Raw genomic sequence first — 12,834 nt, forward strand, 5'->3', positions numbered from 1 at the left:
AGATGGGGAGAGAGAGAGAGAGAGAGATGGGGAAAGAGAGAGAGATGGGGAGAGAGAGAGAGTGTGAGATGGGGAGAGAGAGAGAAACAATGCATGCAGGGCAGAATTAGGCCAATATCCACTAATAATAAAAACTCCAAAAAGACCAATTAAGTTTTGGAAACATCTAAAATACAGTGACCCCCTCTCATATCACTACCAAGCCCTGCAATGCCAAGAGCTGAGAAAAGAAAAGAGTCCCCTCATCCAGCTGGTCCTGGGGCTGAGTTCACAAACCTGTTCTACTAACACACTGAAGCCTCAGGACAGAACATCCAATCAATCAGGATAAACCAAATTACAACACAGTCAAAACAAAACTATATTGCGTATTGGGAAACACAAACACAAATTTGAAACCCTTATTTGAAACACAAATTTGAAACCCTTATTCAAGGTTTCAAATACCTCTCTGATGAGAGTAGGCTACTCGTCCTGTTGGGGGAGGACGCAGAGAGCTGTGGGATGGCAGCGCACTACATTGCTGCCTGCCATAAGTGTCTGACAGACCAATCAACCTGCACATGTACTCTACTGTATGCTTATTGTTAATGTTGAATGTATGGTTATTTTGACCCTTGGTTATTGTTGTTACTGTTGTCCCATTGACAATTTTGATTCTCATTCTCATATCCAAAATAAGCTTTGGCAATATGTACATTGTTACATCATGCCAATACAGTGAATTTAATTGAGAGAGAGAGAGAGAGAGAGAGATGGGGGGAGAGAGAGAGAGAGAGAGAGAGAGATGGGGAGAGAGAGAGAGAGATGGGGAGAGAGAGAGAGAGAGATGGGGAGAGAGAGAGGGGGGGGGGGTTGTGGTTTACGTCATCCACTCCAGATTGAAGTTGAAATGAACCCAATACAATACAACAGGGCCCTGTTCAGCAGGACACACAGTCCTATTCCTACGGGCGACAGAGAACTCACCCACGATCTCGCGGATAGTGACGGGCTGGGTCAGGCCGGTAGGGGGGCTGCGTCCAGCAATGTTCACGGCCACCACTCTGAAATTGATCTTCTCCGCGGTGGGGAGGTTGCGGACCGTGTAAGTCTGTCTCTCCACCAGCTCAGTGTTCGCTACCACCCACTCCGTGTCTAGGACCAAAAGAAAGGGAAACAGACTGAGGAGGAAGCGATAAATGAGTTTTGACTGTGTTATACGTAAGGTTTGACCATGATAAATTAGGTTTTACAATGACATAGTAGGTTTTACCATGATAAATGAGATTTGGCAGTGATAAATGAGGTACAGTATGGCTGAGATAAATAGGTTTTGACAGTGTGATAAATGAGGTTTGACCTTGAACGAGGTACAACAGTTATGAATGGGGTTTGACAGTGATGAATGAGGTTTGACAGTGATAAATTAGATTTGACAAAGATATATAAAGTTTGACAATGATAGACTATGGCGTTTGACACAGGGCGTAGGAAACTGACCGTTTGGGTAGCTATGTTACCACAACTTGTAATACACAACAAATTACTGTTTTTGCACAACATTCATTTCATGCCATTGTTGAACTGACACAAATCTGTGTTTAGACACAGCTAGGCCTAATGAAATTCCCATTTAAAAGGCATAACGGTCTTATTTTGTCTCACACCCTCACCTCCCTCCTTGCAGTACTCAATAACGTATCCGTCCAGGCCTCCGGCACCGATCTTCTCAGGGGCCAGCCACTTCAGGGTGCATGTGGTGTCTGTGACATCATGCACCTTGAGGCCCAGAGGCTCACTGGTTGCAGCTGTGGTGGGAAGAGAAGGAGACAAAAGATGCGGAGGGAGGTACGAGACAGATACAGGGACAGAGAGAGAGAGAGAGAGAGAGAGAGAGAGAGAGAGAGAGAGAGAGAGAGAGAGAGAGAGAGAGAGAGAGAGAGAGAGAGAGAGAGAGAGAGAGAGAGAGAGAGAGAGAGAGAGAGAGAGAGAGAGAGAGAGAGAGAAAAAAAGAGGGTGAAAAAGAAAGAAGACACAACAGACAGAGGCAGTGAGGGAGACAAAACTACTGAAAGTGAGGGTTGACAATACTGAGCAATCCAGAAAGACGCGAGAGACAACCAAAAGTGACGGGGGGGGGGGATTATGAGATCTGTTTGAGACTCCACCCACCGATGGGCATGAAGGGTTTGGAATTGAGGCTGGGCTGGGACATGCCGATGCCGTTGACGGCGTACACTCTCATCTCGTAGAGCACGCCCTCAATCATCCTCTTGGCTTCGTACGTCACCCCCTCGTACACGTCAAAGTTGAGCTTCGTCCACCTGGTGGAGCCCTTCTTCTTCCTCTCCATGAGATAGCCTGAACGAGAGAGAGAGGAAGAGAATGAGTGACCCATCCATTCATCCTTCCATCCATCCATCCATCCATCCACCAATCCATCCATCCATCCATCCACCTACCACATTGTTCTGTTACTAAAAGGGTTTACTCATGTTTTTAACATGAAAGTATTTCAGTATTTAAAAACCTGTGACTGGTGCGCCTCCGTCGAACTTGGGTGGCTCCCAGACCATGGTGGCACAGTCTTCTCCCACCGAGGTACACTTTACATTCTCAGGGCAGTCAGGCACATCAACAATCTTGACCAACAGATGAGCCTTGTCCTCTCCGGCAGGGTTGGTGACAATGATGGAGTAGTTGCCCTCATCCTCTCTCTCTGCCCCCTCTATGACGAAGCAGCTCAGGTCCTTCCGGTTCTCTGTCCTCACACGCCCCTCCACAGCTGTGATTGCCTAAGAGACGAGAAATCAAAACACGCCCACGAGCAAAAGTATGTTAGCCTGAAAATAAGGTGTGTTTGGTTTCATGAACATGTAAATGTATTAAAGGTATATCATATCTGTATATACATGTAAACCACACTGGAAACACTCAAGACAACATTTGAGTTAAAGAATTAGCAACTGACTTCCACACATATTTATATGAATTACTTTAGGAAGTGCCTACCGTGTCTCCCTTTGCCCAGACGACAGTGGGAGGAGGCTCTCCAGAGATCTCCACGTCCAGGCGCAGCTTGTTGCCAGCCACCACAATGATGGTGTTCTGGGAAACCATGTTGCCGGTGGTGTCGAGATGGATCTTGGGTGGGTCTTTATACACAAGGCAAATAACGGTGTGAATGTAAATGTACATGTTAGATTATTATATCTACAGTATATTGATAATTAATGTACACACACACACACACACATACGTACATACATATACACAGTGCATTCGGAAAGTATTCAGACCCCTTGACCTTTACCACATTTCGAGACAGGATTGTGTCAAAGAACATATCTGGGGAAGGGCACAAAAACATTTCTGCAACATTGAAGGTCCCCAAGAACACAGTGGTCGCCATCATTTTTTAATGGAAGAAGTTTGGAACCACCAAGACACGTCGTAGAACTGTCCGCTCGACCAAACTGAGCAGTCGAGGGAGAAGGGCCTTGGTCAGGGAAGTGGCCAAGAACACGACAGAGCTCCAGAGTTCCTCCGTGGAGATGGGAGAACCTTCCAGAAGGGCAACCATGTCTGCAGCACTCTACCAATCAGGCCTTTATGGCAAAGTGGCTGGATGGAAGCCACTAGTCAGTAAAAGACACATTAAAGCCTGATTGGAAATTGCCAAAAGGCACCTAAAGACTCTCAGACCATGAGAAACAAGATTATATGGTCTGATAAAACCAAGATTGAACTATTTGGACTGAATGCCAAGCGTCACGTCTGGAGGAAACCTGGCACCATCCCTACGCTGACGCCTGGTGGTGGCAGCATCATGCTGTGGGGATGTTTTTCAGCAGCAGGGACTGGGAGACTAGTCAGGATCGAGGGAAAGATGAATAGAGCAAAGTACAGAGAGATCCTTGATGAAAACCTGCTCCAGAGCGCTCAAGACCTCAGACTGGGGCGAAGGTTCACCTTCCAACAGGACAACGACCCTAAGCAGACAGCCAAGACAACGGAGTGGCTTCGGGCAAGTCTCTGAATGTCCTTGAGTGGTCCAGCCAGAGCACGGACTTGAACCTGATCGAACATCTCTGGAGAGACCTAAACAATAGCTGTGCAGCGACGCTCCCCATCCAACCTGACAGAGCTTGAGAGGATCTGCAAAGAAGAGTGGGAGGAACTCCCCAAATACAGGTGTTTCAAGCTTGTAGTGTCGTACCCAAGAAGACTCAAGGCTGTAATCTCTGACAAAGGTGCTTCAACAAAGTCCTGAGTAAAGGGTCTGAATACTTATGTAAATATCATATTTCAGTTTTGTATTTTTAATACATTTGCAAACATTTTTAAAAGCATGTTTTTGCTTTGTCATTATGGGGTATTTTGTGTAAATTGATGAAGACATTTTTTTTTAAATCAATTTTAGAATAAGGCTGTAACGTAACAAAAAATTGAAAAAGTCAAGGGGTCTGAATACCTTCCGAATGCACTGTACATTGATATATTGCATATATTGATGTGAATCAATACTTATGGCATTATGTTTTGTAGCAGTAATTTAGAAAACCTACCTTGGCGGGGGACATAGTCGATCTTAATTTCTGTTGAAAGGAAGACAAAATTGATTTATTCATATGTGACTTGAACTGATGTTAAGGGACTTTATTTCCATTTAAACAGTATGTATAGGCATGATGTAAATTTCTCCAAAGTTGGTGAATTTGTCATTTAAAAAAATATATAGATATTTTTCTCATCTTTTCTCTCTCTTTCTCTTACCCAGGAAGTTGAGTTTGGCGGACAGTGAGAGGGCATATCCGTCTGGGATAAACGTATAGTCTCCAGCGTCCTCGGGCTTGACGTCGTCTATGGTAAGCCGATGGATTCTAAAACACATTGAGGATGAGGAAGTTGTTCATGAATTGCCACATTCTAGTTCAATAGAGAATTACACAGTCACAGCTCCTCGTCATTCTAGAATACAATACATACTGAAAATAAAAGACAGACCATAGTTACGACCATAACACACTCTGTAGGCAAAACATAATCAGAAGTTGATACAAAAACATAATTACAATCTAAAGTCACTTGACACGTAACCTGTCCCCATGTCTCTCCCGTCCTGTACCTTCCGATGTGGGTCAGCTTGATGTGACTGCTGGGCACCACCTCCACGCCATCTTTGAGCCATTTCCCTGTCACCTTCTCATCAGACACCTCACACTTGAACATGGCCTGGTCCTCGGCCTTCACCGTCAGGTCAGCGATGTTCTGCAACACCTCCAGTTCTTTCTCTGGAGGGGGGGGGGGGGCAATAGGGAGAGGGCAGAGTGAGAGAGACAGGGATAGAGAGGAAAGCGAGAGGAACGAAAGAGAATGCGGAGAGAGAGACAGGGAGAGAGGGAAAGGGAGAAGTGAGAGGATACCCAAACTAGCATACCTACAAGTGTTTGTCCACAGCACTACAACAAAAATCCACCGCAGATATAGAACTGAATTTGAATCACCGCGAAGACTGGAAAATATGTCTCATCTTTTCCCTAGAACAAAGACTGGTACCTTCAACTTCCAGCTCTCCTTTGGTTCGCCCGCCGTTGGTGAAGCACCAGTACATCCCAATGTCATCCAGCGAAGCCTCTTGGATGATGAGCATGTGCTTCAACCCGTCCTTCTTAAAGCGGTACTTATGGGAGTCCCTGGAGAGTTCTTGGTCCTCAAACATCCTGAGGAGTGAGAATAGGTGACACGGAAACACCTGAGTGAATTGTGCAGACACCAGGAACATAAAAATGGTTCAGGCCTTCCAAGCTGAACTTTACTTTCCTTCTTTTTTTAAAACTTTGAGGTCAGTACTATAAAGCATCCATTTTTTTACTACACAGTTTCTTAGTTAACGCCGTGTAAAATACCATAAAGATACCGGATTAAAGGGGACTGTCAAATAAAGCATTTACTGGAAGGTTTTACTGACCAGTTAACGTGTGCTCCCTCCACAGACACCTCCACCTCAAACTCCACCCTCTCTCCCACCACCACGTGGTAGTCATCCAGCAGCTTGGTGATGGTGACCGGGGGCTCTGGAGAGGACGACAGCAAGAAGACACCATTTTTTATGTTACCTAAACACTGGGACATTATTGTAAGTGCAGTGTAAAAAGCATTGTGTTTATTACTTGGTACATTGGCTACACGGTGGCCCTCAGGGGGCAAAGTCAATTTGAGAAAAAATTGTGACAGTGAGCGTACACAACTGCAAATATTTTTTGTAATATATATATTTTTTTACATTATTCAAAATCTTTTTTTTTGTTTGATGATTATTGTCGTTATATGGATACTTGGATGATTCTGATGGTCAAAGTTGAATTGCAAAAAAAAAAGTATTACTATGTAAATGGGAGTCATCTCGTTAAATAAAGTATACATGGGGTAACACTACAATAAAGGTACACTTTATGATACATGGGGTAACACTACAATAAAGGTACACTTTATGATACATGGCATCAGCAAATCACAACTCCACACTCTTAGAAAAAAAGGGGTTCCAAAACGGTTCTTCGGCGGCTCCCATAGGAGAACCCTTTGAAGAACCCTTTTTGGTTTCAGATAGAACCATTTTGGGTTCCATGTTCAAGCCTCTGTGGGAAGGGTTTTACATGGAACCCAAAAGGGTTCTACCTTGAACCAAAAGTATTCAACCTGGAGCCAAAAAGTGTTCTTCAAAGGGTTCTCCTACGGGGACAGTCGAAGAACCCTTTTAGGTTCTAGATAGTAGTTTTTTTTTCTAAGAGTGTAGACGAGTGAGAAGAAGGCGTACCTTTGACAAACACCTCTGTGAAGGACTTCTCTTCCCCAATCACACACTCGTAGGCAGCGTCGTCAGCCAGGCTACACTTGTTGATGGTGAGAGTCCTGATGTTGCCAATTGATTCTATGATGTACCTGGTGCACAGATAGACAAACGGACACACGGACAAACGGATGGACAGAGACAGCATTGCAAATGAATGTCGTTTAACATTCTCCGAAAGCCCGTTTATAAGACTTGTATGAGCAGCATGTCAACTTGAATAAAATGGCAATCTACAGTTTTCTGAAAGTGATTGACCTGTCATTTGTTTAGAAGAACTAACGCATGGGTTATTTTAGTCTACTAAAGTTGTTGCCCATTTTTCGTGTACCGCAATAAATCTCATAGTTCATACTGGGGATAGACAAAAAATAAAAAAAGTTTTAAAAAGAAAGGTTAGAAGAGTGCTAAGTTAAGAGTTAGCTAAGAGTACTAAGTAATCAGAGGTGAAGTACAGTAAAGGCTACCAAACTGTCACGAGGCCACAAGTAAACAACTATTGCCATTAAATTAAGCCTTGTCCATGATAATGATTCAGACCTGACTTTGTACATGAGCAAGGATTTTTCTGAATAGATGACACTTTGGCAGGCAGCCCAAGTGGTTTTTCGGGCTTCTTAAGTCCAAACAGTTTTTTAGTGTGAACTTAAACGACTAATCAGATACAAAGTATGTAAAAAAAAAAGTATTCAGCAGTATTGATTTTGTTATTATGTTTGAGCAAAAGAACAAAGCATTAGCCATGGCAAAATGCATAGAATTTCAGGAAATTCACTTTAAAACTGCAGCATTTTTCTCTCAGCTCCATTGAGAAATGTGTAGAATTGCAGGAAAGTGGCTTAAAAATGAAAAAAAAATCTCTACACTGCTAAGATGGGGGGCTTCAAAAATTGTAGCAAAAATTTTCTGATTTAAAAAAAAAAAAACATGAGGAGTAAATGCGCAGGGAATGATATGACCTGTCAACATGATTTGTTGGCCACCGAGAAGCTGATTATGGCTTCCTAGAACTAAAATGTGTTGATGGCAGCGCAATTTAGAATGATGGAGTTGCGGAGAGATAATTTTAGAGAGCTATTTTCCAGCGCTGCCGGGTCAAGTCTAGGAGACGCGGAGAACACCATCTTAGCTTGCGGTAAATCAGATAGGGCCAACTGTGCCATTAATCACATATCTGGCATTGCTACAGAGAGAGAGGACTCTGCTCTACCAATGCATTCCAGAGAGAAGACAAAAATAGATAGGCCTACATTGCCTTTTGATGGAGACTGTTCAATGGAAGGCTTACATGATAAAAAACGTCTTTTCAAAACAAATATCTTGTTGACTGAATATGCCAAGAGGAAAGTAAACAAACAACCTGGTGAGTTTGCTTTTTTGTGTTTTGCGTTAAGTCACGTTAACTCGTTACTAGGAAACAGTCACATAGCCTCCTCACGTAAGTGGACTTTTTTTGAATCTATTTTGTAAATCTCCGTTAGTGGCCATCTCCATGAATAGCCTTTGCACTTCTTTCGCTTCCCCTTGCTGGTATTACGTCAGTAAGTCATGGCCATATCCTAACAAGGAGATGCACGTGATTCGCTTATTGACATCAGTCATTTCTGCAAAGGATCCAGCTACGCCGTCATTTCTCAAGTTGGGGTTTGGCCCTCAGTCCTGATATGTTCTAACCATAATGGCCCTCAACGAGCCTCAGCCTCCCAGTAGCCTCTTCTAGGATGTGTGTGTGTTTGATGGTGCGTGTGTCTGTATTTGTGTGTTTAATCTGTGTGCGTACTTGGCTGATGGTTTTATCTCCTGACCGTTCTTCAACCATTTGACCTGAGCATTTGGGTCAACCACTTCCACCTGCAGTACGATTTTCTTGCCCTTATCCACAGAGTAGGCAGACTCCATTCTCTTTAGGAAAGCTGCAGGGCGAAACAGAGAGCATGACATTGGGTACAGTTGTTGTAAGTTTGGCAAGGTACTACCGTTTGTTTAATAACTTGGAGAAGCTTTTTGTTTTGGTAATCATAAGAAAGTAAAGACAAATATAGTAATATTTCCCCTCTCCATCTTACCGTCGCTGTGCTTGGGTTCAACCGTCTTCATCTTCTTCAGACGCTTGAGCAGACCCCTCAGGTCTGTAATGCCGTACTCAAAAGCAATCTTCTCATACTCGCTGGGTTGAGCGTTCTTCAGGATTTCCCACACGTCTGCCTTCTCCTCGTCTACGACTGGCTTCTTCTTCCTGTGGGTGAAAGACAGAAGGAGGAGGCAGGGAAAGAAGAAAGAGGGCCCCGAGATGAAGAGAGAGGACAAAGGGAGAGATTACCTAGTCAACGATACAAAAATCTATCAAATCAATGGTCAGTCCACTCTCAGTTTCAAGTGAATGACTCGTTCCAGCACGTTCTATCATACTATCCAATCAACTTTGTACTCGTAATCTAAAGGATAGGCTACATGAAGGAATGTACTGTACACTGCAAATGGATGTAGCATTAAAAAATGATACAGCTAAAAACAATAATAATGTAATCATATATGCATTTTTGATCCCTGGAATGTGGTCGGTGATTCCTGGTCGCTGGAATGTGGTCGGTGATCCCTGATCCCTGGAATGTGGTCGGTGATCCCTGATCCCTTGTACTTTATGTGATCCCTACATATGGCACACAATGTAAACAGTGCTCACTTCTTGGTAGCTTTCAGCAAAGCACTGAAATCCAAACTGCCTTCATCCTCTCCAGCATCCCTAATTAGAGAAAGACAGTGCACAAAATGTATACTGTCATTCTAGATTAAGCAATGGACATTATATCTTGCTGAAATGCAGTCAAACACATTACGGATAGCGCTCAATCATACACGTACACAGGTGTGCACGCACACACCAAGAAATACTAATAAGCTCAAACATGAATACAAAATGCTTACGTTCTTTTGAATGCGGCCATAATATCATGTTCCTCCTCAGTATGCACAGCTGGAAGAAGAGGGATTGCATAAAGAACACATATGGGTTACAGTTGCGTGCACCTAAACTGATTACACATTTACATTTTAGTCATTCAGCAGACGCCCTTATTCAGAGCGACTTACAGGAGCAATTAGGGTTAAATGCCGTGCTCAACGACAGATTTTTCTGACGTTTCGAAGCAGCAACCTTTCGGTTACTTGCCCAACGCTATTAACGGCTAGGCTACCTGCCACACTTGTAATACCCCCTATCTTATGTTAAGAACCTTTGATTGTGCATTCATTGGGTCCCTTGAGGCAGTGGTTCTCAAACCTCTTCCCGAAAACCCCCATTCGTTCCATGTATTTCATCCATTTCAAAGGTAGCACACTTAATGACTCAACTCATCATCAAGCCTTTATAGATGAATCAGATGTGATGGTAGTTCAGGGATACAAAATATATTGGGGGTCCCCGAGAAGAGGTTTGAGAACCACTGCCTTAAGGGGACAGTGGTCAGTGTTCCCAAAATGTCCCACTCACCCTCCACGGAGATGTCAAAAGCGCTGCTGTCGCACTTGTCTTTGGAGGTGACCTCACACCTGTAGGCCCCAGCGTCACCAGGGACCACCTTGATTATCTTCATGTCCCAGGTGTAGATCTAAGTGGAGTAGAACATTTAAGTGTGTGAGTGAGTGTGTGTGTGTGTGTGTGTGTGTGTGTGTGTGTGTGTGTGTGTGTGTGTGAGAGTGTGAGAGAGAGTGAGAGAGAGAGAGTGTGAGAGAGAGTGAGAGAGAGAGAGTGTGAGAGAGTGAGAGAGAGAGAGTGTGAGAGAGAGTGAGAGAGAGAGAGAGTGTGAGAGAGTGAGAGAGAGAGTGAGAGAGAGTGTGAGAGTGAGAGAGAGAGAGAGAGAGAGTGAGAGAGAGTGTGAGAGAGAGAGAGAGAGAGAGAGAGAGAGAGAGAGAGAGAGAGAGAGAGTGGGGGAGGATTGATGATGCATAGAACATTCCCTCACTTCTGTCCTCCACTCATCCAGCCAACCCCACCCACTTCCATAGACGTACCTTTGTGGCTCTGTCAAAAGTCTCTTTGAACTGCATGTGTTTCCCTGCTTTGCTGCCCAGGTCCAGCCACTTCCCCTTCAGCCATTTAATGGTTGGTTTCCTTGATAGTGTAGTAGAGTCCACTTTGGCAGTAAACACAATGTCCGTACCTGCCATTCACAATCAACACTCAGAAAGCCAGTAAAGGAATAGAATTTGGCCATTTTCTATTTGTATGTGTTCCTATACCAAAGTTCCTACAGTACAGCTGAATTGTGTAAACTTCAGGTCAACAGTTTGGTAAAGTACATGCCAGAATTAGGCCTACTGTAGTATTTATATACAGCAAATAACTACTCAGTTTAACAATACCCTACGTGAATTCAAAGTAGTAAGACAAATTGATATTTGCATGCTAGGATGTAGCTAGTATTAGTCAACTGCCAGTGTAGTTTGTATAACCTGTTATGGCAACCGTAGTCTCAGGGTGCAGAAGAAACAGTCCTGTAATCTCCTGCGACTGATGGACCCCTGAGGGGTGTGAGGGTAGAGATGAGAACACACTTCCAAACACACACACATTAACGCACCCAAACACACACGCACTCACAGATGTAGGATCTTAACTTGATCACTCTTTTGTTGCTGAGAATTGTCCTGCTCCTGCACAGCAGGAAATGCATACTTGTAGTGCATTTGAGTTTTAAAAAGGCTTCCGTAGTTTGCAATTTCCACTGAAATATCAGAATTGATTTGCCCTAACGAAAACTGTATCAACCCCTATACAAATGTCAATTTAGTATGATTCTCAGAATAATTCAAATTTCCTGTTGCTGCAGGATTATGTGTGTGTGTGGGGGGGGGGTATACAGACGATAGCCCTATTTAGTAAAAGAACAAGTCCATATTATGGAAAGAGCAGGTCAAATTTAACGCCTTTTGGTTACTACATGACTCCATATGTGTTATTTCATAGTTTTGATGTCTTCACTATTACTCTACAACGTAGAAAATTGTACAAACAAAGAAAAACCCTTGAATTAGTAGGTGTTGTAAAACTTTTGACAGGTAGTGTACAAATTTTAACAATCATAACAAAGAGAGGTTTTGATGAGCACTTATGAGTCGTTTGGATACCTCTTGAAACACAAACACACGCATGTACATAGACACACAAGGAAGCAAGCACAAGGAAACAACCTGGTCTCACACCTTTTTTTCGTAACATATGCATGTTTTGAACAATCATAACACACATTTTTTGGATGAGCGCCAATCCCTTGTTTGGATACATCTTGTAACACACACACATCCACATACATACACACATCCAGAAAGCTCATAATACTGTAAACCCATATTAACTGTGCAGAAATGTTACCAGAATAATCAATAGCACTGAAACAATTGTGAAAATCAAGTCATAAAATCAAGATACTGGACTGGACCACGGTCTTTCGGCCATAACAGACAACAGAGGAAACGTTTCTGGTACCGTTTGACTTCTCATCTTGCTGGTTCTGCTAGGGTCTCTAAATTAAGTAAAACAGTTGATGTATTACTATTAACAGATTCACCATTTCACAACTTCCAGAATGAGAATGCTATTCGCTGAAGTCGTCAAGATGTTTGTCATCAAGATCTATGATTCTATAGTGGTGGGCACCAATATCGATAATTCAGTATGATACCGATATCATTGGATATCGATGTGAGCAAGGCATATGGTGATATCTGTTTATCCTTAAGCAATAAGGTCCAAAGGGTGTGGTGTATGGCCAATATACAGAACCACTGCTAAGGATTGCTCTTAGGCACAGTACAAAGCGGAGTGCCTGGACACAACCCTTAGCCATGGTGTATTGGCCATATAACACAAAACCCAGAGGTGCCTTATTGCTACCAACATATTACAACAATAACTAACATATTTTCATTACAAACTTGATTTTGGAAAGGTAAATTCATACTATTTCACCCTTCCACCGGAGGACATAGTGTGGGATGAA

General features: G+C 43.2%; 1 protein-coding gene across 4 annotated transcripts in view; it reads right to left on the bottom strand.

The window, feature by feature from the left end:
- The window catches only part of LOC139368187 (myosin-binding protein C, fast-type-like), a 51,534-nt gene that overhangs the window by 4,321 nt on the left and 34,379 nt on the right, over positions 1-12,834 (bottom strand). For all 4 annotated transcript variants that reach the window (XM_071106823.1, XM_071106824.1, XM_071106822.1 and 1 more), the window contains 18 exons: positions 11,288-11,356; positions 10,847-10,995; positions 10,326-10,443; positions 9,761-9,809; positions 9,519-9,578; positions 8,902-9,071; positions 8,616-8,748; positions 6,803-6,927; positions 5,954-6,059; positions 5,542-5,705; positions 5,111-5,276; positions 4,759-4,865; positions 4,551-4,580; positions 2,995-3,137; positions 2,513-2,777; positions 2,155-2,343; positions 1,656-1,790; positions 970-1,137 (listed from right to left, as the gene is read on the bottom strand). In XM_071106823.1, coding sequence (XP_070962924.1) covers positions 970-1,137; positions 1,656-1,790; positions 2,155-2,343; positions 2,513-2,777; positions 2,995-3,137; positions 4,551-4,580; positions 4,759-4,865; positions 5,111-5,276; positions 5,542-5,705; positions 5,954-6,059; positions 6,803-6,927; positions 8,616-8,748; positions 8,902-9,071; positions 9,519-9,578; positions 9,761-9,809; positions 10,326-10,443; positions 10,847-10,882 — 2,164 coding nt within the window. In that variant the 5' untranslated portion in view covers positions 10,883-10,995; positions 11,288-11,356. The remainder of the gene's footprint in view (positions 1-969; positions 1,138-1,655; positions 1,791-2,154; positions 2,344-2,512; positions 2,778-2,994; positions 3,138-4,550; positions 4,581-4,758; positions 4,866-5,110; positions 5,277-5,541; positions 5,706-5,953; positions 6,060-6,802; positions 6,928-8,615; positions 8,749-8,901; positions 9,072-9,518; positions 9,579-9,760; positions 9,810-10,325; positions 10,444-10,846; positions 10,996-11,287; positions 11,357-12,834) is intronic.

Source organism: Oncorhynchus clarkii, chromosome 16 (assembly GCF_045791955.1).
Source record: "Oncorhynchus clarkii lewisi isolate Uvic-CL-2024 chromosome 16, UVic_Ocla_1.0, whole genome shotgun sequence".
Taxonomy (NCBI): domain Eukaryota; kingdom Metazoa; phylum Chordata; class Actinopteri; order Salmoniformes; family Salmonidae; genus Oncorhynchus; species Oncorhynchus clarkii.